Source organism: Leucoraja erinacea, chromosome 1 (genome assembly GCF_028641065.1).
Source record: "Leucoraja erinacea ecotype New England chromosome 1, Leri_hhj_1, whole genome shotgun sequence".
Lineage (NCBI taxonomy): Eukaryota > Metazoa > Chordata > Chondrichthyes > Rajiformes > Rajidae > Leucoraja > Leucoraja erinaceus.
In genome coordinates, this window is record NC_073377.1 from 142,371,589 (window position 1) to 142,396,690 (window position 25,102).

Consider the following 25,102-nt stretch of genomic DNA (forward strand, 5'->3'; position numbering starts at 1 on the left):
AACTCTCATCTTTTCAGACTTGCATTTCACATGGCATTCTTGGGATAAAGTTATTGTTCGTTTTTTAATGTAAGTGGAGCGTCACACTCTTTCTGCACAGATACACCCTTGCTGTGCAAGTTTTAAACTTACAGGCCTTTGTCTGTTTTCCCCCATTCCTGTGGCAGCTCTGTAATACCAGAATGGTGCTCTGAGGGTGATTTCGTCCTTAGTCACTGGATGCTGGAGGACAGGGGCGGTGGATGGAGATGGCTCATTCCACTGGTTAACAATGCACCAGCAATGAAGCATTAGCAGGACCACAGGCACACGTTAAATTGTGCAGTCATGTCAGTATATTCTCTGACTTGAATTGTTCAGGCTGGAGGTATCGAGTGAAAACACAGTTTCACATGTTTTAGAGTCTAACCTTGCGGAGAAGCAGTGACTTGTTTTGAAGGTGTATTGGTGTATCAGTGTAACCACACGCCCCTTCAAGTCAGAAGGTCCAGGGATTCATTTATGTGTGGGAAGGAACTGCAGCATCTCTGGAGAAAAGGAATGGGAGACGTTTCGGATCGAGACCCTTCTTCAGCTTTTTGTGTCTATCAGGGATTAGTTTAAATTGGCTTCACGGTGGGTAGAGTTAATGTGTGTCAACGGACCTCTGCCAGTGCTGTACTGGTAACTGATGTGTGTTATGCAAGGGGGGGGACTGCTCTTCCAAAAAACTGTCAGTATCTCGATTTTCCATGACGTAAAGTCGTAGATACATAGAAAATAGGTGCAGGAGTAGGCCATCCGGCCCTTCGAGCCTGCACCGCCATTCGATATGATCATGGCTGATCATCCAACTCAGTATCCCGTACCTGCCTTCTCTCCATACCCCCTGATCTTTTTAGCCCTTTAGTTGTGTCATTTGAAAAACGAGTTGAAAAATAAATTGTATTATACTTTAATTTAATATTATAATTATCAAAATTTATTTCATGTTTATTGTTTTCCACATACATTCCTTGAAGCCAAATTTTATTCTGGATCTCAAATTTTTGGAGAGTGATTTGTGAATTATGAATTGTGCATTTCTACATTAATTAAAAAAGGAAGCTCACCTCCATCAAGAAATTCTGGGTGAATTTCCATAATGTGAATGGTCATTCTTTACCTGTACTTTGCTATGTACTATGTTTTTGGTTCAAACTCCACTCCTGAAATTACAGTACAGAGATGCATAGGAATAAATTGTTGTTGTGTTTCCTGAAGAGATGTTTAAATCCTGACCCACTCTGCTCTCAATCTGGTGCAATAGATTCCATCCCATGATAATATTTGATAATTACAGGAGTATTCTCCATGAAGTTCCAGCCAATGCCTATCTCTCCACTACCATCAACAATTATTTGACTAATATCAGACTTGTGCTTGATGATAAAAGCATGTGCAGATTGGCCAATAATTTTCTTGAACTATTTTAAATGTAAACACCTTTGGATGTGTATAAAATCATGAGAGGAATAGATCGGGTAGATGCACAGAGTCTCTTGCCCAGAGTAGGTGAATCGAGGACCAGAGGACATTGGTTCAAGGTGAAGGGGAAAAGATTTAATAGGAATCTGAGGGGTAACCTTTTCACACAAAGGGTGGTGGGTGTATGGTACAAGCTGCCAGAGGAGGTAGTTGAGGTAGGGACTATCCCAATGTTTGAGAAACAGTTTGACAGGTACATGGATGGGACAGGTTTGGGGGGGATATGGACCAAACGCAGGCAAGTGGGACTAGTGTAGCTGGGACATGATGGCCGGTTTGGGCAAGTTGGGCCGAAGGGCTTGTTTCCACACTGCATCATTATAACTCTGTGTCTATGAGTTGCAAAGGCCTTTTGGATGTTGGTACATTGTTTTAGGAAGCTATATACATGCAAATGCTTTCAAGTCAATTCCTTCCATGGAGTTGCGTACATTGTCTACGAAATTAGGCTGTAGAAAGAGTGCTTACAATTGAAGTGAATGGAAGACATTATGTATTAGCATTGATGAACGGTAAAATGTTAATTCCTCATCCTATTTTGAAATCTGATCACAAACTAAAAAGAAATAGCAACAGGGAGCAGTTTCCACATAGCATTAAAGGCAGTAATAATCCAGTCACTGGTAACCATGTGTTAAATTCAGTGCCTCAAGAAAAACCTTTGGTCAATAATTAAATGCAGGCAGAGTGAATCATAAGACTTCACGGTGACTGGATCTGCTGATTTACAACTTGAAACTAAATTCAATAAAATACTGTGTTCAGAAGTCCTGCGTTGAATGAGCATGATAGTCAAAAGACAATCTTCAAACTCAAACCCTTTAATCCTCTGCATAATTTGTTGCATAAATCAACACAAAAGAACAAATATTCAATATTAAAGAGACTAAGCCTGGCTCCATCCCATCTGTCCTCAAGATTATTCCTTGTTCTTTTCCTATCCACACCCGCGAGTATGTTTGTTGGCTTTTTTACATGAAATAAAAAGGTAGCTCACCTCCATAAAGAACTCTCCAAAACTTTTCCCATATCTGAATGGAACAACTTGGTGAGAATCAGGATCACCTGCAAAACATAGTGGGAGCAAAGTGAGCAAAACTGTGCAGTTTTTATTTATTCAGTTACAGGGTGGGGAGTCATTGATATTTCCAACATTTATTGTCCATCCCTATTTGGCCCCGAAACAAGGATATGCTCAAAAGCCAACTACGTTGCTGAATTTTGTGCAAGGAGAGCAGATTTCATTTCCAAAGAGCAAATTTTTAATTTTCAGTAGTATTTATGAAATGAATCCAAGGAAAATGCCCATTTGACTCTAGGCTATTTAATGCATATTCAAATAACACAAAGGGAAACATTATCACGTTATATGCAGTGGGCAAATGTTAAATCAGACTAGCAAACACACCAAGGATTGAAGGATTCCAGCCTTTGCTGCCATTTGGTAACTGCGTTAGAAATGGAATTTGTACACTCATTGCGTAAGGAAAGAGTTAACAAGTTGACTGGTTGAGTTTCCTCAATGCATGCTGACACAAAATATACTGAGTGCTACATCATCAGGGTCTCGACCCAAAACGTCACCCATTCCTTTTCTCCGGAGATACTGCCTGTCCCACTGAGTTACTCCAGCATTTTGTGTCTACTTTTGGTTCAAACCAGCATCTGCAGTTCCTTCATACACATAAATAGGCCATCAATGATATGAAGGAACTATTTTGGCCCTCTCACTCCCATCTTTATTCAGCATTGTACATTTAGTCATTGGCTGCAATTTAATACAACCTTTCAAGAAATGTACTTTGCCCATTCCAAAACATTCATAGTATTGGTGCCACAAGATTGGTTCTGGTGCAAAACATTGGCCATGAACAGATGCCTCTTCTTGACATTTTGCCAAAATGCTAATAGTGGATGTACAGTCAGATTTGTTTTTTGTACTCAAAATGAAAAATTTCCTTAGTCCAGTGTTTTAAGACCATACGACATAGGATAGAATTAGAACATTTGGCCCATTGAGTATGCTCCGCCATTCAATCATGGCTGATCTACTTTTCTTTCAACCCCATTCTCCCCATAAACTTTGACAGCCATCCTCATCAAAAATCAATCAATCTCCGCTTCAAAAATACCCAATGACTTGACCTCCACAGCCACCTTTGTCAATAAATCCCACAGATTCACCACCTCTGGCTAAAGATGTTCCTCCTCATTTCTATTCCAAAGGCATGTCCTTTTATTCTGAGGCTCTGCCCTCTCGTCCTCAACTGACCCACTACTGGAAACATCCTCCACACATCCACTCCACCCAAGCCTTCCATCATTCGATGGGTTTCAACGATATCCCGATTCATCCTTCCAAACTCCAGCAGGTATTGAATTGAATTTAATTTCCTTTATTGTCTTTCAGACCTTTCAGTCTGAACGAAATTCCGTGCCTGCAGTCATACATACAATAATACAATAATAGACAACAGAACGGACAGTAAACACAAATTAACATCCACCACAGTGAGTCCACCAAGCACCTCCTCACTGTGATGGAGGCAAAAATCTTAGGGCCGCAATCTCTTCTCTCCTCTTCTCCCTCTGCGCTGAGACGATACCCCACCGGGCGATGGTAAAATCAGTCCCGCGGCTCACCGAGCTCCGCGAACGGGCCGGTTCAAACACCGCGGCCCGGGGTGGTCGAAGCTGCCGCCCTCCAGTCCAGCGGACGCAGCTGTTGACGACGTCGTCCACTGGCCCGCGGCCGAACCCCGGACTCAGGTCACCGCCGCCAGAACGCCGTCTCAGCCACCGGAGCACCGTTCCACCCTCGGGCTGGGCCGCCCCCAGGGGAGCGCCGTTCCACCCTCGGGCTGGGCCGCCCCCAGGGGAGCGCCGTTCCACCCTCGGGCTGGGCCGCCCCCACGGGAGCATCGTTCCACCCTCGAGCTGGGCCGCCCCCACGGGAGCGCCGTTTCCCTCGGGCTGGGCCGCCCCGACGGGAGCGTCTCAGCCCCGCGCCAGGCCGCCCTCACGGGAGCATCACAGCCCCTCACGGGAGCGCCGTTCCAGCCCCGAGCCGGACCGCCCTCACGGGAGCGAGCCCAGGGCGAGTCCTGACAGGCTGCCTCCGGAGCCTCGAGGTCGCCAGCTCCGCCATTAGGCCTCAGCGCAGACGGAGGCAGAGAAGGGGGATACGACAAAAAAGTCGCATTCCCCCGAAGGGAGAGACAGCAAGCCCCGTTTCAACCCCCCACCCACACACACATAAACACAACCTAAAAAACCAAAAACGTAGCTAGACAAAACAAAAAAAACAACACAAAAAAGTAAAAACAAACGGACTGCAGGCGAGCCGCAGCCGTTTACCAGCGCCGCCACTTCCGGACTTGGTATAGGTATAGGCCCGAAACCATCAAACGCTCCTCATACAATTACCCCAAGGACCATAAACCTCACCTGGACCCTCTCCAGTGACAGCACATCATTCCTCAGATATCTGGCCCAAAGGTGCCAAGGATTCTAGTGTAACATCCAAATAAACAGGAAAGGGAGCATCCTTCACCTTGTCTGGCATACCTCCCTCAACTAGAATTATTCAAGTTGGTGAATGAGCGATAACGATCATTATGTCGATGAAACCTTCACAATCACAATCGCAATAACACATTATTAGCCAAGTATGTTTTGCAACATACGAGGAATTTCATTTGCCAAGTCAGTCATACAAATTAAAAGCATCGAACAAACAAAATACATTTTAACGTAAACATCCACCACAGTGACTCCTCCACATTCCTCACTGTGATGGAAGGTGAAAAAAAGTTCAACCTCTTCCCTTCTTTGTTCGCCCGTGGTCGGAAGGGGGTCGAGCCCTCCATTGACAGGACAATCTTGACTCCCGTACCTTGCGGCGTTTGGGCACGCCGCGTCGGGGCGATCAGCTCCTACATCAGGGGGGATGTCAGCTCCCCCGAGCCGGACGATCGAACCCCGCGTTGGGGCTGGTCGAGCCCTCTGCGTCATTGGAGCTCCCGACTAGCCTCTCCCGAGACTGCGAGCTCTCGGTGTAAAGTCCGCAGGCCGTGGTTGGATTGATCCCAGGCAAGGGATCAACTCTGACTCCACAGCAAGTATGTTGTGTCTGTCCATGCAACAGACCTTTGTCCATTAAACACAAAATAGAAACATCGAGCCCAGAGAAGGTTTCTACCTGCCTGCCCTATTCATTATGATTATGGCTGATTCATCTAGACTTCAACTCTTCAGTTATGTACATACTGAGAAATTCTATAAATGTGGATTTTTTTTCATTACTTCATTCCTAGTAACATCATTCGTACATGAGTCATAACTATTGTTGGCAAATTGTATGTGTCTGAGCCCAATCATGACCCCACTTGTCGTTGATTCAAAGTGTTTGGGAGTGAGGAATGAGACATATTTTAGGTTATAAGGTCACAAGTGATAGGAGCAGAATTAGGCCATTAGGCCCATCAAGTCTACGCCACCATTCAAAAGGCTGATCTATTTCCCCCACTTAACCCCATTCTCCTGCCTTCTCCCAATAACCCCTAACACCCACATTAATCAAGAATCTATCAATCTCTGCCTTAAAAATATCCACTGTATCTCCTTGTAAACCAGATTGGTGAGCTAAATTAGCCACCAAGCTAATATCAGGACCTTACTGCTCTCTTCAGCAAAGCCTTATCATACTGAATAATTCACATGGTCACCAGGATTTCCCTAAATTACCCGGAGCAGATGTAATTTGCAGAGCCATAATAACAGACTCAATGATAGCATCATGCACCTACTTTTAGTTTAGTTTAGTTTAGCGATACAGCGCGGAAACAGGCCTTTCGGCCCACCGGGTCTGCGCTGACCAGCGATCCCCGCACAGTAACACCATCCCACACCCACTCGGGACAATTTTTACATTTACCAAGCCAATTAACCTACAAACATGTAGATCTTTGTAGTGTGGGAGGAAACCGAAAATCTCGGCAAACACCCACGCAGGTCACGGGGAGAAGGTACAAACTCTGTACAGACAGAACCCGTAGTCGGGATCGAACCCGGGTCTCTGGCGCTGCATTCAGTGTAAGGCAGCAACTCTGTTGTTGCGCCCTTGACCGCTCTTCTGTAAAAACTTGACAAAAATATTTTGTCAAGTTGACCAGCCACTTCTAAGTTTAAAGCACGGATGATTTATTACTGAGGTACCACATAGGAGGATTAACAGCGTGTTGTCATCAAAAACCATTCTTATTGATTTGTAACTTTGCTAGATGTTAGTACTTTTATTTAATACAATTGTTACTATGGGAAAATTAGATTCACAAAATTAATCCGTGCTGTTATGAGGCACATATAGCTCATCGCAACGTAATCTGTGACAATGGCCAGATCGGTTTACTGCTGCTTTTCCCTTGATGTTCAACAGTCATGCCAATAGGGGTTGGCAGTAAAGAGAAGGTGAATATGTGCCACAGACGCACTTGCACAGACGCATTTACATCTAATGCTACTTTGAGCGCAACAGGAATGGTGGGAGGAAATAAAAAGGGGTTGTTGCGATATTCAGCATTATGAGTAGGCTCAGCGGACCACTCAATATCACCATTCCATATCTCTCTACATCACCGTCTATATCTCTCATTTCCCTTTCCTATATCTCTCATTTCCCTTTCCCCTGACTCTTAAGGGCCTGTCCCACTTAGGCGATTTTTTAGGCGACTACAGCGCACTAGGCTATCGCCACATGGTTGCCGGTGTGTCGCCTGGATGGTCGTGAGTAGTCTTTTCAGTCGCCCAAAGAGTTGTAGCATCTTTCTGGGCGCCGCTGGATTTTCACCATGTTCAAAAATTATCGGCGACAGTGGGTTGACGCCAATGAGCGCACCTTGACTTCTCCTGACGTAGGTGCTGTTATAGGTTGTCGCCAGGTGACGTAGGTTGTCGCTGGTGCTGACTTCGGTGAATTCCATTGGCAACTACCTACGTCAACCTACATCAACCGGAGACAGGTACTCGGTGACTGAATAGTCTTCAGTTCTTGGCAACATGGTCGTAGCTTGTGGATGGACATAGGTTGACTTCGGTTGTCGCCTTGTGGTCGTAGGTTGTCGTAGGTGTGGGCGTACGTGGTCGCCGGTTGTTGGTAGCTTGCCATAGCCTGATGTCGACTAGGTGGTAGCTTGTCGTAGACATTGTTGTAAACATTGTCGTGGGGGGGTCCAGTCGCCACTTTCTCGGCAACCTGCTACGACTAGGACAGTCACCGACAGTCCCCTAAAAAATCTGCTTAGTGGGACAGGCCCTTTAGGCTGAAGAAAGGTCTCGACCCGAAACATCACCCATTCCTTCTCTCCAGAGATGCTGCCTGTCCCGCTGAGTTACTCCAGCATGTTGTGTCTGTCGCCATTTATGAACAGAAAGAAGCATCCTTACATGTAAATCAAAACACTGTTCATCATGTCAAAACCTCAACTTGCACCTTATTATAAACCAGTCTGCGATGGATGATAAACTTACAATTAACTTAATCAATGTGGAGGTTGAGCCTTTCAGACCAGGAAACTAAGCACATTTCTTCCCTCCTTTAGGACAACTTAAATGACTTAAAGAAAAATGGCTGCCATGACTCTTATCTACCCCAAGTAAGGGAATAGGCAGCCACTAGGGTTGCCAGTCCCTTCCACAGTCAGGAGGCCTGTGCAGCAAACCACTTCAATTCACCTCCTTCCCTTCTTCTCCCTTTCTACTTTCATTTTGAGACCATCATCTAATTGGACCCAGTTGTTACCAATGAGAGTCGGCGCAGACTCGGTGGGCCGAAAGGCCTGTTTCCATGCTGGATCTCTAAGCTAAACTAAACAAGGTTCACAGTTGGCAACTGGGTACCTCTCTTGGACTCACACCTGTTTCTATATCTAGCCTTTCTCCACCAATCTGCCTAATGTGACAGCATCCTTCCTTTAGATGTCGTTCTGATCCCTTTAACAAGCTGACAGGCTAGGAGAGGCCAATCCTCAGCATCATTGGTAACAACCGGGCCCGCTGGGTTAAAGTGGTTAGCAAGCGGGAGGCCTTTGCAGAGCAAGTGTAAGAAGGAGGTATAAGGGCAGGTGTTACATCTCCTGCCCTTGCAGCCGATAGGGTGGAATTGAGAGTAGGGGGTAAGCGTCTTTGTGAGAGAGTGAGAGGCCTTGTAGCCCAGACAACTATGGGAGTCAGTAGGTTTATGGTTGACGTTAGTCGATGCTCTGTCCCCTGTGATGGAGACAGAGAGATCAAGAAAGGGGAGAGAGGTATCAGAGATCGTCTAGGTGAACTTGAGGGCAGCGTTGAGGTTAGCGGTGAAGTTAGAGACCTAACTATCCTTAACTATTGCCTATTGAAAACGTGAGCATAGCACTGGATAACAGCATGCCGTCATTGATTATATCAGAGCACCAGAAGAGGTGAAAATGAAAAAAAAAAAAAAAAATAAATAAGCAGCGCACAGCTTTTAGAAATTTCTTGATTGCTTGGAAGGGTTAATGAGTACATGAGAGAGCTATCTAACACCAATCATATTAACACATGGTCCTGACATATTGCAAACTATTCGATGCAAAATGCTGGAGTAGCTCAGGCAGCATCTCCGGAGAGATGAAATGGGTGATGTTTCTGGTCGAGACCCTTCTTCAGACGGAAAGTCACGGGAAAGGGAAACGAGAGATATGGATGATGATGCAGAGTGATAAAGAACAAATAAATGAAAGATATGCAAAATGTCGCAATGATAAATTAATCAGGCCATTGTTAGCTGTTTGCTAGGTTAGAACGAAAAGCTGGTGTGATTGGGTGGGGGAGGGATTGAAAGAAAGGGGTTACTTGAAGTTAGAGAAATCAATATTCATTTCCCTGGGTTGTAATGCCCCTGTCCCACTTAGGAAACCTGAACGGAAACCTCTGGAGACTTTGCGCCCCACCCAAGGTTTCTGTGCGGTTCCCGGAAGTTGCAGGTGGTTGCCGGAGGTTGCAGGTAGTGGAAGCAGGTAGGGAGACTGACAAAAACCTCTGGGGACCTCAGTGGGACAGGGGCATACGCTGCCCAAGCAAAATGTTAGCGTTTTCTGACCTTAATATCGCTATTAAGGACCACAAAAGGAAAACCATTTGATTCATACCACTACCACACATAAAACCTCATCCACACATTTTTGGCAAGATTTTGTTGGTATTATGTAACTTTCCAAAACAAGGAAAGCCATTAGACGGAAGTTTGCAAACAGTGCATGCATTTTAATTTGTCTTAGTGAACAACAGCTGTTGCCAAGCATTTGCTAAATCATTTAGCAGTTCTCTCTTACACTGTGGAACTTTAACCCCATCTCCACACCACTTATTTCAATCGTAATCATAGCCTTTGTCGGATGTACAGTCAAGATTCAAGGACAAGGAAATATAGCAAATTATTGCTTTAGTGTATCTGGGCTGAGAGGTCTGTTTTTTTTCCCCCTTTCCTTAATAAATTACATTTTGTTCCAAAAAACAGCCTTCACTTTCCAGGATAGGCCAATGACCATGACAATCTCAGTTACAATAGTATTGCTTACATCTTAATCCTACCCTTATGCCTTCTCCCATCATCAGAGTTTGAATTGGGTCCATGTCTTAAACTGTCTGCACTGGTCTCATCGGATTCATACTGTGTTTCATCCATCCAAAGTCCTTTCTTCTCATCAGCAGTTCTCTCCCCACCATGATTCCACATATATCCAACCTGCTCACAAATATGCAAATATGCATCTTGGCTCTTTAGACCTTCTGCTGCGAAGATGATGATAGATAGATAGATAGATAGATAGATAGATAGATAGATAGATAGATAGATAGATATATAGATAGATAGATAGCTAGATAGATAGATAGATAGATAGATAGATAGATAGATAGATAGATAGATAGATAGATAGATAGATAGATAGATACTGCAGTTCCTTCTATATGTGTGTTTCAATATCTTTCTCTACGTGTGTTTCTATATCTTACTTTTAGTTTCTTCAAGCTCAACAATTCATTTTTACAATTGTATAGGTTACTGAAAGTTTATATTTTTAATAATTGACTATGCGCTGTGAGTAATAAGGGAAGCAGAAAGAAGAATAACTGGAAGGGAAGGAGGAAAAGTTGACTGTTCACAAAAGAGAAAATACATTTCAACATCTTCCCATTAAACTACTTTGCCGGTAACAAAAATGAATGATAATTCAACTGGAAAGCCATCTGGAAATTGTTCTTAATTTTCTCCATTGTGTATCAAGTTTGTAACAGATTTGATAGAATATATCCAGTCTCAGGAGGGCCCCAATGGATTTAGGGCATTGGTGAGCCCGCATAGATTGAGCAGATTGAAGTGGAAGAGCATATTGCACTTGTCAATAAAGAAGCTCCATACTGTAGTTGCCTTGAAGGGAGCAGTTCCCATCTGCATGACCGCAGTGCACCAGAGTCAGGCAGGGCCTGGTTGGCAGCTGTGTAATTGGCGTGGGACCAGTGCAATCTCTGTGGTCAGTAACTGTTTTCACACTCTCTGTGAGCTGCCAGTGTCAAACATTTCTCTGAGCAGCTCGCCAAACTGGAGGTGGGAAACTGGATGTGGCAGCTGGTGAAAAAAAGGCCACTGTACTCCTTTCTGTGGCAACGGAACAAAGCAGCTTTGTTGGGCAGGATGTGCAAGGGACAGGGTGAATGCGCAGCTTGAAGAACTGCAGAAGCTTTCAAGTCCATTTCTATGGGAAACCCACATTCAACTGCTCAAAAAGGGACTGGAAAAGTCCCACCAATTCCCGCCTGTTCCCTGCCCCTTTAAGAGTCGCTGGAAATGGGCAGCTCCTAATCTGTGCCACACTTGGTTGACAGGCTAGAGAAAGAACGTGCGACAGTCACAGTTGGAGGAGTCAAAAGTGGTGCCTGGGGAAGTAAATGGCATGCACTGAATTGTATTTGTGCGTATCCTTGCTTGATGTCGCAGCTTAAGACCAGGATTCTCGTCTGTTCAATAATCAGATCAGGCATTGGAGCAGGAGTACAAGTGGCAGGACCAGACGCCACTTTATTCTGTTCTACAACGGACCACTCACAGGAACAAAGATAGTCACGGTGAAAGAAACACACGTCACCAACAGCGCACCCATTACGCAGCCCATTTTAATCAGGCAAGGAACCCGATCAATTGACCTAGTGGCTAATCACCTTTTGTCTGCAGGAGTGCAGGAGTAGGCCATTCGGCCCTTCAAGCCAGCACCGCCATTCAATGTGATCATGGCTGATCATCTACAATCAGTACCCCGTCCCTGCCTTCTCCCCATATCCCCTATCTTCAAGAGCCCTATCTAGCTCTCACTTGAAAGTATCCAGTGAACCGGCCTCCACCGCCCTCTGAGGCAGAGAATTCCACAGACTCACAACTCTCTGTGTGAAAAGGTGTTTCCTCGTCTCCGTTCTAAATGGCTTATACTTAAATTGTGGCCCCTGGTTCTGGACAATCACAATACCTAGCTTTAAACGAAAGTAAACAATTTACGATATGATTCGATACGTTAGCACTTCATTCATCCTCAGAGGGAAATTGGTGAATAAAATAAAATTATTCACAGCAACTTAAAAAATATACACCTAACTTTCAAATTCCAATGAGCCGAGATTTTTTTTTTACCTAATTCAACTTTAATTAAGAATTCTGTTGTTTTCTTTGGGCCCAGGGATAATAATTTCTTATCATGCCGTTTTCCTCAAAATGCATAACGTAGATTTCAAAACATTTTCACACAGAAGAGGAGTTATTGCAAATCCTAACTACCTTCCAGTGGGATCTTCAGAGCACGTGACTGCACATAACAATAAACTATGGTCATTAAAAGGATCTGCTCCACTGCCTGGTGGCAGAAATTGCTTCACAAAGTTGAGAGCATTCTGCATCTGGGATTTGCAAAATACCATCATGTAGTTACCAGCAAGCAATCATATCTTTTATTGTCCGCCTCATTGATGTGGTTGGTGTCTGCCCTTGTCGTCAGAAAAATCAAACAACATCAAAGAAGTTAGACAGCCCATTGAAGTTCACCATTGAGCTTCAAATGATAAAAGGACTTCATTTTGTGAGTGCATTGAGAAGCCATTTCTCTTGAGATAATTCAGAGGCTAAGGAATTCCGATCATAATCCAGTATCATGAAAACAATGAGGGAAATCTGGAGCTCACTCGATGCAAACAGTACCTTCCGTTTACTTGAACCCTTTAATGGAACTAAAGGTAAAGTGCAAATTAAAAGAAAATTTGACAACAAGCCAAATGTTAGAATAGCTGACCACAGTTTTAAGGAGCATTTTCATGCAGTGTTTAGTTTAGGTTAGTTTAGAGATACAGTGCAGAAACAATAGACAATAGGTGCATGAGTAGGCCATTCAGCCCTTCGAGCCAGCATCGCAATTCAATGTGATCTTGGCTGATCATCCCCACTCAGTACCCCATTCTTGCCTTCTCCCCATATCCCCTGACTACGCTATCTTTAAGAGCCCTATCCAACTCTCTCTTGAAAGCATCCAGAGAACCTGCCTCCACCACCCTGAGGCAGAGAATTCCACAGACTCACCACTCGCTGTAAGAAAAAGTGTTTCCTCGTCTCCGTTCTAAATGGCTTACTCCTTATTCTTAAAACTGTGGCCCCTGGTTCCGGACTCCCCCAACATCGGGAACATGTTTCCTGCCTCTAGCGTGTCCAAGCCCTTAACAACCTTATATGTTTCAATTAGATATCCTCTCATCCTTCTAAACTCCAGAGTGTACAAGCCCAGCTGCGCTGGGGCCACAGTTTAAGAATAAGGGGTACGCCATTTAGAACAGAGATGAAGAAAAACCTTTTCACCCAGAGAGTTGTGAATCTATGGAATTCCCTGCCTCCGAAGGCAATGGAGCCCAATTTTCTGGATGCTTTCAAGAGAGAGTTAGATAGCAGAGTCAAGGGATATGGGGAGAAGGCATGAACGGGGTACTAATTGTGGATGATCAGCCATGATCCCTGTGAATGGTGGTGCTGTCACAAAGAGCCAAATGGCCTACCCCTGCACCTATTGTCTATTGAAACACCTAGTCCACTCCAACCAGCGATCCCCGCACCTTAACACTATCCCACACACACTAGTGAAAATTTACACATACACCAAGCCAATTAACCTACAAACCTGTACGTCTTTGGAGTGTGGGATGAAACCAAAGATCTCAGAAAAAATCCCACGCAGGTCACGGGGAGAATGTACAAACTCCATACAGACAGAACCCGTAGTCGGGATTGAACCCGGGTCTCCGGCGTTGCATTCACTGTACAGCCAGCACCCATAGTCAAGGCATGTGCCAGCCAGTTGCGCGGAGTACGCCAATATATCTTCAACCTGAGTCTGAGCCTGGAGAGGGTTCCTGTGATGTGGAAGACATCTTGCCTGATTGCAGTACCATACAGGGCACGCCCCAGCTCCTCCAATGATTGCAGACCAGTGGCGCTGACTTCACACATCATGAAGTCCCCGGAGAGGCTGTTGCTCACTCACCTGCGACCCCAGCTTAAACCCTACCTGGACCCCCTGCAGTTCACTTAACAAACAAAGATGAGGACGCCATCACCCACTTGCTCCATCATTCCTATGCTCACCTGGATAAGCCGGCAAGCATTATGAGGGTCATGTATTATTACTTCTCCAATGCTTTTAACACCATCCGGCCTGCACTGCTAGGGAGCAAACTGACGAAGATGCGGGTGGATGCTCCATTGGTGTCCTGGATCATCAACTACCTGACTGGACAACCACGATATGCCAGGCTACAGAACTGTGTCTCGGACATGGTGGTAGCAACACAGGGGACAGTCCTCTCTCCATTCCTGTTCACCATCTAGAGACATTGGACTTCAGATATAACAAGGACTCCTGCCACCTGCAGAGGTTTACAGATGACTCTGCAATTGGGGCTGCATCAGTGAGGGGAGGGAAGCTGAATACAGAGGTGTAGTCAATGACTTTGTTGAGTGGTGTGGGCTGAATCACCTGCAGCTCAACACCAACAAGACTAAGGAGTTGGTGGTGGACTTTAGGAGGAGATGAACATCCCTGTCCCCTGTCTCCATCAATGGTGTGGATGTGCAGTTTACCAGGGAGTACAAATACCTTGGAGTGTACCTGGACAGTAAACTGGACTGGTCCAGGAACGCTGATCCTCTGTACAAGAAGGGACAGAGCCGTCTTCACTTTTTGAGAAGGCTCCGTTACTTCAACGTCTGCAGTAAGATGCTGCAGATGTTCTACCAATCGGTGGTAGCCAGTGCCATCTTCTTCACTGCAGTGTGCTGGGGCAGCGGAAGGCTGCCCCCAACCCCGGAAGCCAATAGGATCAACAAACTCATCAGGAAGGCTGGCCCTGTCCTGGGGGCCAGTTAGATTCATGGGAGGTGGTCTTGGATGGGAAGATGCTCCTCAAACTGTGGAGAATCCTGGACAATTCAGCTCATCCCCTTCCATGACACACTGGTCAACCTTCAGCAATAGACTAGTTCCACCAAGATGCAGCACAGAATGCACAGGAGATCCTTCTTCCCTGTGGCTACCAAACTGTACAACTCCTCCCCCATCTGTCGTGGGGTAGACTGACACGCTTCAAAGACTATGGAGCAAAATTATGGAGCAAAATTATGGAGCTATGCTGGAAATGAACAACACTACACTCATGAGAATGGTGTACGAAGGAACTGCAGATGCCGGTTTACACCAAAGAGACACAAAATGCTGGAGTAACTCAGCAGGACAGGAATCATCTCTGGAGAGAAGGAATGGGTGGCATTTCGGGTCGGTTGGTCAGTTCATAAGGTCATATGGGTCATAGGTGATAGGAGCAGAATTAGGCCATTCGGCCCATCAAGTCTACTCCGCCATTCAATCATGGCTGATCTATCTCTCCCTCCAAACCCCATTCTCCTGCATTCTCCCCATAACCCGACACCCGTACTAATCAAGAATCTATCTATCTCTGCCTTAAAAATATACATTGACTTGGCCTCCACAGCCCTATGTGGCATTGAATTGTCACGGTTTAAAATGTATAACCACTAAACATGGACATGGGAATTGCATTGCATAGTTTGCCCGCTCATTCACCACATGCCAAGCAGTTTGAGAAATTGGTGCTGCCAGATTTCCGTAACTGCTGCCTGTAGGCTGAACACTGGCCTTATCCATCAGCAGGAGCAGAGAAATCATGTGTTGCCTTGTGCTACATTACATCCATCTGAAACTTTAAAGTGGATGTTCACAGCGGCGGCAACAAACAGGGGAGGTTTGTTAGAATGAAGGAACTACAGATGCTGGGCTTAAACCGAAGATAGACACAAAAAGACTATGGAGCTGGAGTAACTCAGCGAGAATGGTGTACCAGGCCGGTTTACACCAAAGCATCTCTGGAGAGAAGAAGGAATGGGTGGCGTTTCGGGTCGGTCGGGTCAGGTCATAGGTGATAGATGGGCCGGCCCATCAAGACCCGCCAAACGGCTCTATCCCATGCAAACCCCATTCTCTCATTCTCCCCAGAGTACTTCTACTACTCTGGTGGAAGGCAGTGGCGGTTTAAAATGATGGTGGGTCGCAGATAGACCAGGCTAGGATCAAGAACTGCTGCCTGTGTTGGCCTTATCCATCAGCAGGAGGGAACTGCACCAAAGTTAGATACAAAATATTAGAGCAACTCAGTGGGACAGCAGCATCTCTGTAGAGAAGGGATGGGTGATGTTTTGGGTCGGGTCTGAAGAAGAGTCTACACTCAGGCAAACATTGACAAGTTTAAAAATAATTTTATTGCAGACAAGGTTTTAAATGCCGTTTATGAAGGATTAAATAGGACCCTGCAGATGCTGCATCTCTCAATAGGATTCCCAAAATGGATCTCATCCAGTTAACCAGAATGTAATCTTTTTTTTATATCAAAAAGTTTATACAATTATTAAAAATAATATTTAAAATAATATGAAACAAAACAGAACCCACCATCATAATACAAGACAAACAAATTTACTAAATAGACTGAAGAAGGGTTTCGGCCTGAAACGTTGCCTATTTCCTTCGCTCCATAGATGCTGCCACACCCGCTGAGGTTCTCCTGCATTTTTGTCTTACTAAATAGACTACTGTGTAACCATGTTACAATCCTGGATGCATTCAACCCCCCCCCCAGCAGTCCCGGAAATCCCCCAGGGCGCCCGTGGACAGCACATAGTCCCTCTCGAACACCACCCTGGCGTGGACGTAACCCCAGAAGAGGGGCAGGCAGCCGGCTCGGGCAGAAGAATGTAATCTTCTTGGGTTCGATGTGGCAAAATGACAACTTGTGTCAAGAACAGTTGCCTTCCATGCAACAATGAGTAAATCCTTCCAGCCTGTGTTCGTACGTAAGGCCTGTACACAAGTTGGGCATTTGTAAACTGGGGACAACCTGTATGTCCTGCAGAGGTTATAAAAGGGCTTCATAAAGGATAGTAGCACTAATATAAAAGCGAGGGGAGAGGTACAGGTGCACAACCTTTTATCCGAAATTCCAAATAACGAAAAGCTCCGAATAGTGGACATTTTTTCGGTCCTTGAAGACGTTCACCGAGGGCGGCCCGCAGAGGTGACACGGAACCTCCGGTCGGTCCTCGAAGAAAGGGGAACTAAATCCCCATTCATAAAAGAGAAGGTGAGGGTATATTGCACGGGAGGGTTAATAATTGACAATCTGCTGCTGCCTGCCCGCTGAGTTAAAAAGTTCCCACGGCAGACTCACGATACACAGTGTATCGTGAGTCTTGCGTGGGAACTTTTTAAGTCAGCAGGCAGGCAGCAGCAGATTGTCGCTCCCTTCAGTTTCACCCCACCTACACCCCTCTGCTTCCAGGCCATGTGTGTGACCCCTTCCCTCCCCTTTCCAGCTCCCCGCCCATTGCACCAGCGCGGGGGCTTTGCACTGTCTTCACGTCGGAGCCAGTGCCAGTCACCGGAGACGTCAGGACCAACGGGACACCGGCCCCCAGGCCCACTGCAAGCACGGAGATCCCAGAGACCCACAGCCAGCAGCAGCCCAGCCCCGTTCCAATTCCAGAGGAACACGCTCCCCGTAGGGACAGAAGCTGATGGTGTGCAAAGTACGTCTTGTTCTTGGGGTTGCGGATGAGGGGGCGCAGCTCGGGCTGTGACATCTCCGGCCACCCCCCTGTACAGGAGCTGAGACTGGGAACTGTACCGCCCTTGCAGGAAAGTGGGGTTGTTTGCAGTTGCAGAGGGAGGGGGCAAGGGCGGTACAGTTCCCAGTCTCAGCTCCTGTCCAGGGGGGTGGCCGGAGACGTCAGGACCAATGGGACACCGACTGCAAGCACGGAGATCCCAGAGACTCACAGCCAGCAGCAACTCTAGCCCAGCCCCGTTCCAACTCCAGAGGAACCCGGGTTGCGGATGAGGGGGCGCAGCTTGGGCTGTGGGAGAACTGCCACTTGTCACTGTAGCGGTCCATCGGGAAGCGGGTTCCTGTTGGTCCTGACGTCTCCGGCCACCCCCCTGGACAGGAGCTGAGAGGTCAGGACCACCAGAAGCCGCTCCCCGATGGGCTGCTACGGCAACGTGGCAGTTCGCCCACAGCCCAAGCTGCGCCCCCTCATCGGGACACCGACCCCCAGGCCCACTGCAAGCACGGAGATCCCAGATCAGCAACTCCAGCCCAGCCCCGCTCCAACTCCAGAGGAACACGCTCCCCGTAGGGGCAGAAGCTGATGGTGTGCAAGGTACGTCTTGTTCTTGGGGTGGCGCAGCTCGGGCTGTGGGCGAACTGCCACTTGTCGCCATAGCGGCCCATCGGGGAGCGGATTCCTCTGGAGTTGGAGGGACAGGGAGACACAGCGGCTTTTGAGAATGGTGAGCAATCACTTCCAAAGTTCTGCCCACACAGTCAGTACACCTCTCCTACACTTGTCTCCCGCACTAAGATCATCTTGCAGAGAATGATCCCAGCCTAACCCTCCCTATTCTCTCCTATTCTGCAAGAAAAAACTACATTGAAGACTCAAACTCGCGATCGAGTAACTGCCGGGATCGAGGCGCAAACTCGCGACCTTGCGGATATGAGCCGAGCACTCTACCACTGAGCCAGCCGTTAAAATCTACGCTAAAAATCTTCCATTCCGAAAGCCGAAAAATTCCGAATTACGAAAAGTGTCTGGTCCCAAGGCTTTCGGATAAAAAGTTGTGCACCTGTATAAGCACCACAATGCAAGTTATTTTCCCTTATAATTCACTCCTAAACTGACAATCAGCACCATGTCGAAGACAGACATAAAATGCTGGAGTGACTCAGCGGGACAGGCAGCATCTCTGCTGACAAGGAATGGGTGTCTGAAAAAGGGTCCTGACCAGAAACGACATCCATTCCTTCTCTCCAGAGATGCCGCCTGTCCCGCTGAGTTACTCCAGCATTTTTTCTCTAACTTCGGTATAAACCAGCATCTGCAGTTCTTCCCTACACTTCAGTACTGCACCACTCATCTCTGCTTTCAATCTGTCCTTTGCTCACCATTGTAACCCCATAGAATGTTGCTACACCCCCTTCAAACAAATGAATTTAACAAATTCACTTGGGCAATTGTGCTTTACCTCAAATTAATTTCTTAATAACATATCCCATTGTCAACATTACACGGACTCGCCTGATTGAAGTCTGAAGAAGGGTCTCGACCCGAAACATCACCCGTTCCTTCTCTCCAGAGATGCTGCCTGCCTGAGTTACTCCAGCATTTTGTGTCTATCATCGGTTTAAACCAGCATCTGCAGTCCCTTCCGAGACATTGAACAACATTGCTTTGCATTTAATTTCAAGCGCAGCTAAGAACAAGGTCCTTTGCGATTACGATGAGAAGGTGCCAGACATGTTTTTTTAGATACTGAAGTTGGAACCAAAGCCAGGCTTCATCAGTATGAACAAAAGCCATACGAAGAATTGAAAGAATTTGGATTGCCAAATATTCTGGGCTGCTTCGTACATATTACAACTGAAACTAAGCAGGCATGCTAAATGCATCCGCAGGGTGCAACAAACAGACAATAAAAGCTGGAATAACTCAGCGGGACAGGCAGCAACTCTGGAGAGAAGGAATGGTGACGTTTCTGCAGTTCCTTCCTACAGTGTGCATCATCTCTACCTTCAGAAAGGTCGGTCCAATTCAAATAACCTTCTTATATTACTCAAAGAACCATATTCAATTTTTTTGAAACATCACACAATCAATACTGTACAATTTACAAGACAAATATAAAGAGGATTTAGACAATACACAATAGGTGCAGGAGTAGGTCATTCGGCCCTTCGAGCCAGCACCGCCATTCAAAGTGATCATGGCTGATCATCCACAATCAGTGCCCCGTTACTGCCTTCTCCCCATATCCCATGACTCTGCTATCTTTAAGAGCCCTATCTAGCTCTCTCTTGAAAGAACCTGCCTCCACTGCCCTCTGAGGCAGAGAATTCCACACTCACAAATCTGTGTGAAAAAGTGTTTCCTCATCTCCGTTCTAAATGCTTAATCCCTTATTCTTAAACTGTGGCCCCTGGTTCTGGACTCCCCCAACATTGGGAACATGTTTCCTGCCTCTACGTGTCCAAACTCTTAATAATCTTATAAACTTATATTTATTTTTTGATTACCTCATGATCAAAATGCCACAATCTCCAAGAGTTGATCCACTTTCCAAAAGACCAGGGAACACAAAATAAAAGTGAATATTTCACATAACTGACAGTGAACAAAATGACTAAGTGGTACTGTGGTAGCAGTAGATGATCTAGGGGGATTCAGGGATTAACTGAGAGCAATATCCGACCAGTCCGACAGGAATTAACAAGGTAAGCAGATGATTCAAGTGGCCTGAATTGTGCATCAGCTGTTCGGTCTGTTAACCACGGAAAGCAGAGGCAACTTTGGGAAGGTTCAGTAAAGTCAGAGTTAACGTGGGTAAGAAGGAACTGCAGATGTTGGTTTCACCGAAGATTGACACAAAATGCTGGAGTAACTCAGGGGAACCCAATCCCACCTTAAGAAGGTGGAAACAAAATGCTGGAGTAACTCAGCGGGACGGGCAGCATCTCTTGAGAGAAGGAATGGGTGACGTTTCGGACCTGAAACGTCACCCATTCCTTCTCTCCAGAGATGCTGCTCGTCCTGCTGAGTTGCCAGCATTTTGTGTCTACCTTCTTAACATGGCATTGGGTATATCCTTGCTGCAATGTATTAATTCATATTTATGTCCCAGTGGCTCAATGTTTGCTACAAAATAATATTTGTATGCAGCCTGGAAAAGTAATCTTGTTTTGTTTTACAAAATTGACAAGACATTTGTTATTCTAGCATGTATTGATGATGTACAATTAGTCTCGCTGCAGCAGACATGTTGAAGCACAGGAAAGATATCAACAGCAATGTCATGCCTGCAAAATTCTCTAAATTAATTGGCAGGATAAAAGAACAACATAATCAAAAAGAGCATCCTCTCCCTGGCCAATGTTCCCACCAGCGGGACTCTTATTAAACTCAGTTGACATCAATGTGCAGATCCAATCAATCACATGCCTGACCCTTGACTTTAAATAAACCCCACAGCTAGGGTTGCCAACTATCCCGTATTAGCCGGGACATCCCGTATATTGGGCTAAATTGGTTTGTCCCATGGGGGACCGCCCTTGTCCAGTATTTGACTGCTGCTACTCCGGTCGAGGGTACTGTCGGGTCGGAGAGCCGTGTCCGGCACTACCTCACCCGTCGCAACGTAATACAGCCCGTGGAGTGCAGCAGCAGCAGTGCCTCGCCCGTGGCCCCGTCGGTCGGTGGCCCGGCCAGCTGTCCGACCTTTGGACCTTTGCTTATCGCCGACACCACCACCCTTCCTTCTCATGGTCGATCATCGGTTCATGAGTTGGTTGGGGTGCCGGACTTTGCGCGCGGGCCAAAACTCCTCAGCTGGCCTGCTGGCTGGGCTTAGTGTGCAGTTCAGCACCCGGGACAACTCATCATTCACCCAGCCACGGCCGAGTCGGTCAACGAATTGCCATCGGGAATTTGTCCCTTGTTTTGATCTTTTGTCCCTTTTTTTGGGAGTGAGGGAGTTGGCAAACCCTACCCACAGCATTACAAGGTCTGTCAAGTGAAGAGATTACCTGTTCAACAGAGGGTACTCAATGATGAGCTTCCTTGTAAACAGAAATGCAACATCTCTGCCAAATTACAGGAGGGGCATTTCAGATGGCATTAAGAAATTCAAAGTCCATGAATCAGAGGTACCCAGGTACCCAGCGTAAACAACCAAAGGCGTGCACTACCTCACAAATGACACCCCCTTTCACACACTTGTTCTCATTGAAGAGTCTCATTGAAAAGTCCCAGGTCAGCTTCCTCAACTGTTTCAGAAACTACAGCATGGTTGAAGCAAGTTATCCCCGAGGAGGGAGTCGGAACGAGGCCCGGTATGTGGAGCAGCGAGCAGCGGCAGTGCAGGCCGTTGGAGGCCCCTGAAGCAGCCTAAGTGCTCGGCCCAGCGGCCCTGCAAGCCACGGCCATATCCCAACCACAGGATTGGCTCATCCAGGGAGGGAAGGCCGCCGAGCCCGACCCCTGCTCACCCCGTGGATCCGGAATTGGAGAGTAGGGCGGAGGGAGACGGTGGACGCTGGACCAAGGGCCCGGTGAGAGGAATTGGGGGGGGTCTTTTACCCTCTGCCTCGAGGTCGGCTGTGGGAGGCCCCTCCCCCGCAGTGGGAACAAAGGGCTGTAGAGGACCCGGCATGGAGAGGGACATGGGATCCCAGGAAGACCCGAATGGAGGCAATAGCTCCAACGGACGTAGTGGCCAACTACAGCTGGGACTGTAGAATCACGTTAAAATGGTGCCTATACACTCAGTGGGCTCTTCTGTGCGTACTGTACTGAGTGGGGTGATTGTCTTGCTGAGCTGTTTACAAAAATATTATTTCACTGCTAGCAAGATCACATGCCCTGTTGATCTATTGTGGCGGTAGGCAGTAGGTCCAGATCCTTTAGCATTAGTAAGCACCATATAGTATAGTGTAATATGCACCATAACCAATCTCTCAACGCACTTCATTACCTCAGATATTATTGCCACCACTTAGAAGTAATTGAGGCATGTTACCTTACTCTTCTCGGGCACCAGTATTATTGATGGGAACCTTGGACCTCAGTAACAAGAGGTCAAAGATGTCAGCAAAAACTCCAGCCAGTTAGCCTGCACATGTTTTAAGAATGAGGCCAGGCCAAGCCACTCTCCAAGAGTTCACTATCATGAACGTTGGCCTCAGTGACTGAAATGACAATGCTGTTGAGGCTTACGAGGTCTGAGAAGATACGTCAATGATTTTCCCTTTCGTAGACTTTGGTCTCTTTTGCATTAGTATTGTGGTTATTAACATTACATTTTTTGATTATCATTTTTATCCATGTATATTGTGTTTATGGGCCTATCATGCTGCTGCAAGGAAGAATTCATTGCTCCATTGTCAATAATCATGACAAATGCTCTTAACTCTTGAAGCTATAAAACAGCCTGATTTCTTTAAACTTGTTGGTCCTACCTGTCTGGGACAAGTCTGCTTGCTGTCCCCAGTGTCAGAACAAAACATGGAGAAGCAGCGTTTAGTTTTTATGCACCACATATATGGAACAAACTTCCAGAAAAACTTCCGCTCCAACTCTCAGTTCTTTTAAATTGGGGCTGAAGACCTTTCTGTTTGACGCTGCTTTTAATTTGAATGAAATTAAATAATTATTCATTTCTTACACTGCACTGTAACTTTTATTCTTGTATTTTATTTTTATCTTATTTTATTTCAGCCTGTTTTTATTTTCTATTCTTTTTAATGACAGTTTATAATTGCTTTTGATTACTTTTTAATGCTTTGTGTAAAGCACTTTGAATTGCCTACTTGCTGAAACGTGCTATATAAATAAACTTGCTTGCTTGCTACATTTGCTCCATATTCTTCCCCCACACAGGATTAAAGCATGGAATAGTCTTCACCCTACCATTGTTACTCAACCGGACGCAACTAAATTTAAGGTAGCTCTTCCTCCAAGAATCCTTTTTTGCTTAAGTCCACCCTCTGCCACCTCCAGTTTAAATTCTATTTGGAATATTTTGGAGGACCAAGAACCAAGAACCTCAGTTAAAATTGGGATTTTGTTTCTACTTATCACAGATCGATCAAGTTGTCTGGTTATGTCAAATACTATTTCAAATAAAAATGTCTTGGTTCAATACTTAAAACAAAGATCGATCACGTTGTCACATTCAGTGTCCAATAATATCAACATGATTAATAGTCAAAAGAGAAAGAATCATTGGCATAGGTCTCTCTGCCCCCTGGTTCAGGTAAACTTGGACATTACATTTTAAAGTCAAAGGGTTTACAATTTTGCATAGAGAACAAGAAAGACCTGGTTAGGTAAACTTTTTTAACCTGAAGCAACACCTGGTTACAAAGCATCAAATATAATGTAGTTAGAGGACTGAGTTCACAAGGTCATAAGGTCGTAGGTGATAGGAGCAGAATTAGGCCATTCGGCCCATCAAGTCGACGTCACTATTCAATCATGGCTGATCTATCTCTCGCTCCTAACCCCATTCTCCTGCCTTCTCCCCATAACACGACACCTGTACTAATCAAGAATCTATCTATCTCTGCCTTAAAAATATCCATTGGCTTGGCCTTCACAGCCTTCTGTTGCAATGAAATCCAGAGTTTAAAATGTTTAACCCCTAAACATGGACATGGGAATTACATTGCATGGTTTGCCCGCTCATTTACCACATGCCAAGCAGTTTGAGAAATTGGTGCTGCCAGATTTCCGTAACTGCTGCCTGTAGGCTGAACACTGGCCTTATCCATCAGCAGGAGCAGAGAAATCATGCGTTGCCTTGTGCTACATTACATCCATCTGAAACTTTAAAGTGGATGTTCACAGCGGCAGCGAGAAACAGGGGAGGTTTGTTCGGAGAAGAAATTACACATGTTAGTATAAACCGAAGATATACACAAATTGCTGGAGTAACTCAGCGGGACAGGCAGCATCTCTGGAGAGAAGGAATGGGTGATGTCTTGTGGTCCAAAACATCACCCATTCCTTCTATCCAGACATGCTGCCTGTCCCGCTGAGTTACTCCAGCGTTTTGTGTCTATCTGAAGATTGTAAGAAAATGACTCAGTTACAATACCTTGAGCTATAGCTGAACATGGGAGCGAGTGAGATCAAAGATTTTCCGATGGCGTTTGGAGCAAGACGTAGAGAAGAGATAGGACATCTAGTAACGGAAGAGTGGCTCGAGCCACCCCCTGGCAGGTGCACAGATGACAAAGGTGTGTGGACCCTAAGAACATAGGTGCATTGCAGCAAGAATAGAACAACCCCACACAAATTATCAAGGTGAACAAATCCATTTTCGATAGCTACTAGACTAAGTGGGACCCATTGTGTCCCAGTCACACATGA

The 25,102-nt window shown here is 45.9% G+C and overlaps 1 protein-coding gene across 2 annotated transcripts in view; it reads right to left on the reverse strand.

Moving 5' to 3' along the window:
- Positions 1 to 25,102, reverse strand: part of sorcs2 (sortilin-related VPS10 domain containing receptor 2) — a 736,913-nt gene that overhangs the window by 607,438 nt on the left and 104,373 nt on the right. For both annotated transcript variants that reach the window (XM_055644862.1, XM_055644870.1), the window contains exon 2: positions 2,504 to 2,571. In XM_055644862.1, the coding sequence (XP_055500837.1) occupies positions 2,504 to 2,571 (68 nt within the window). The remainder of the gene's footprint in view (positions 1 to 2,503; positions 2,572 to 25,102) is intronic.